Source organism: Callospermophilus lateralis, chromosome 3, assembly GCF_048772815.1.
Source record: "Callospermophilus lateralis isolate mCalLat2 chromosome 3, mCalLat2.hap1, whole genome shotgun sequence".
NCBI lineage: Eukaryota > Metazoa > Chordata > Mammalia > Rodentia > Sciuridae > Callospermophilus > Callospermophilus lateralis.
Window position 1 is genome coordinate 78,920,219 of NC_135307.1, and position 3,069 is coordinate 78,923,287.

The window sequence follows — 3,069 nt, forward strand, 5'->3', positions numbered from 1 at the left end:
CAATCAGTTTTGAGGATTTATCTTATCATGGTGGAATGCCATTAAAAGTACTGAAGTGGCCATGTGAGAGTAGATGATGATGACATAATCAAGTGTACTTTTGAAAAGATCAATCAGGTTGAAGTGGAAATGAAGAAAACTGGATGGATTGAGAACTATTTAGTAAGGACATGTCCTGGGAAGTAGACTGGATTTAAGAACAAATTGATCAAATGCCTAGTTTTTTTTTTTTTTTTTTTTTAAATATTTATTTATTTAGTTAGTTATTGGTGGACACAACATCTTTGTGGTGCTGAGGATCGAACCCGGGCCGCACGCATGACAGGCAAGCGCGCTACCACTTGAGCCACATCCCCAGCCCCTAGTTTTTTGATTTATGTAATGAATATTGCTCCACCACATTTACTTAGAGAACAAAGAAAGATGATCAAGGTTGGAGACAGAAGGTAAGAATTGAGCATACTGTCTTGGGCATACTGATTGTGACACATCTCCATGAAGCTGTGATGTAGGCAGTAACATCTATGAGTCTGAAGCTAATAGATTAGGCCTGGAAATATAAATATGGCAGCCATCATTGCATATTTATTAAAAGGATGAAATTTCCTAGCAGAGTATAAGGACAAAAGGAAAGGACTCATGGGGCTGGGGTTGTGGCTCAGAGGAGAGTGCTGACCTAGCACATGTGAGGTTCTGGGTTAGATCCTCCGCACCACATAGAAATAAATAAATAAAATAAAGGTATTGTGTCTAACTACCATTAAAAAATTTTAAAAAAGGAAAGGACCCTTAAGATTATATCTTCATAAACCCTATTATTTAATGACTTTTTGAGGAGGATACACTTGCAGAAGAAAACAAAAAGAAAGCAACTGGAGGGGCTGAGGTTGTGCTCAGTGGTAGAGCACTTGCCTAGTATGTGTGAGGCACTGGAATTCGATTTTCAGCACCGCATATAAATAAATAAAATAAAGGTCCATTGACAACAAAAAAATATTTAAAAAAAAAAAAAGCAATTGGAAATGAGAGAAAATCAGGCAATTGTAGTCCCAGGGAAACCAAAGAAAAGACTATTGTGAGAACACACTGTTTCAAAATAAGAGTGTATTTGTTTTTGCCCTGCACGGTGGCACACACCTTAAATCCTAGCAATTTGGGAGGTGAAAGTAGGAGGATTGCAAGTTCCAGGCCAGCCTCAGCAACTTAGTGAGGCCCTAAGAAACTTAGTAAGAACTTGTCTCAACATACAAAATTTTAAAAAGTCCACTTTATTTCTTTTTAATTATAATGACACTTTTTTTTCTTAAATTCTTGATTTGTATAAACAATTGGAAGGTTCTACTGAGATGATCAGTTTTTAACTTTTGAAGATACACACAGATATGTTTCAATGTTGGGCTAAAGCTATGGATCCCCTACCCAGAAAAATGCATATATGTTCAAACACATAAAATTTAGATATCTAATTAGGCTTATAAATTTTCTGAGACACATCATTAGATTCCCTGAGTGATAATAAATCTTTAGTTTATGATCTTACAAGTTGTAAAGTCCTATAAAATAATAATGATATTGATCAGATACATCAAAAATTGTTTGGGTTATTATTAGGTATATTATAGAATCAATAAATTTTGGCTGAAAGTGGAAAAGGGCAGACCCGATAACTTTGAAGTTTTTTCGTTTTTCCAGAATTCAATCTTTTGGTGAGGTCCATGATGATGGAAACAGTGAAAATGGAGAATGTCTGGACTTAAGACTAATTACGGAGATCCTTCAGTTTCACCTTACTGCTTTCTGATTCAAGTTCTCAGTAAGTAAAAGATTTCTTAAAAAGTCAGCTACCACCTTCCTGAACATGTCCTTCAAAGCTTCCTTCACTCGCTCATTGCGTAAGGCATAGATGAATGGATTCAGCAGAGGTGTCACAAATGTTGTTATCACTGTCACTGCCCAGTTAGTGTCCACAGAGCCACTCTGTGATGGTCGCACATAGAGAAAAATGGCACTCCCATAGAAGAGGGTCACTACCATCAAATGGGAGGTGCAGGTGGAGAAGGCCTTCTGACGACCTGAAGCAGAAGGAATACGTAGGACAGCAAAGATGATGTGGCTATAGGACGCAGCGGTGATCATCAATGACGATACAATGACAAGAGAGGCCAGGACAAAGTCAGTCTCCTCCAGCTTCTTGGTGTTGGTGCATGCCAAGTGGAGCAGTGGACCACTGTCACAAAAGAAGTGCTGTACCACGGCACCCTGTTTACAGAAAGGAAGCAAGGCCACTGCTACTGTAGGACCAAGCACAGGGAGGAGTCCACCAATCCAGCAAGCCAATGCCATGCGAAAGCACACAGACCCACTCATGAGCACGGGGTAGCGCAGAGGATGGCAGATGGCCAGGTAGCGATCCACAGACATGACAGCCAATAGCAGGAATTCAGAGGCCCCAAGAAAGAAGTAGAAATAAAATTGAGTAATACATGCAGCGAAGGAAATAGTGTGTTGCCTTGAGAGGAAATTACTCAGCATTTTAGGAATGATGACAGAAGTGATCAGAATCTCCAGGCAAGACAGGTTACCCAAAAAGAAGTACATAGGGGTCTGTAGACGAGTATCAGCACCTACCACCCCCACAATCAATACATTGCCTGTCAGAGTCAGCAGATAGACAAGAAGAAACACAGAAAACAGTTCCACTCTTGTACTGTTGAGATTTGGGAAGCCTGCAAGGACAAACTCTGTCATACCACTGGTCTGGTTCCCACCTGGTGCCATTATCTTTTTCCTGTGTGACAATATGAACATGACACTGGTGAGAGGGGGTCCTCTTCTTAGTAGTCCTAAAACTTATTTTGCCATGGTATGGCACATATATCTCCACTTTCTCCAATCAGTCACAGATCCTGTTAATATTCAAAGCTCCCAAGATCACCATTTGGATTTAGAGCTGGAGAGGTTTTTCTATAAAGGATAACTAAAGCTTAAGTTAAAAAAAAATGCCAAAAACCTCCTCTGTATTCACACCCCTTGTTCTCAGATCTTACATGTAATACCTTGTGATTATAA

General features: G+C 39.5%; 1 protein-coding gene across 1 annotated transcript; it reads right to left on the reverse strand.

Annotated features, from left to right (window-relative positions):
- Positions 1-1,782: 1,782 nt before the first annotated feature.
- On the reverse strand, positions 1,783-2,778 carry Or6s1 (olfactory receptor family 6 subfamily S member 1). Its single transcript, XM_076848410.1, has one exon. It carries the CDS (start codon positions 2,776-2,778, stop codon positions 1,783-1,785), a length of 996 nt encoding a protein of 331 aa, XP_076704525.1.
- Positions 2,779-3,069: the final 291 nt, after the last annotated feature.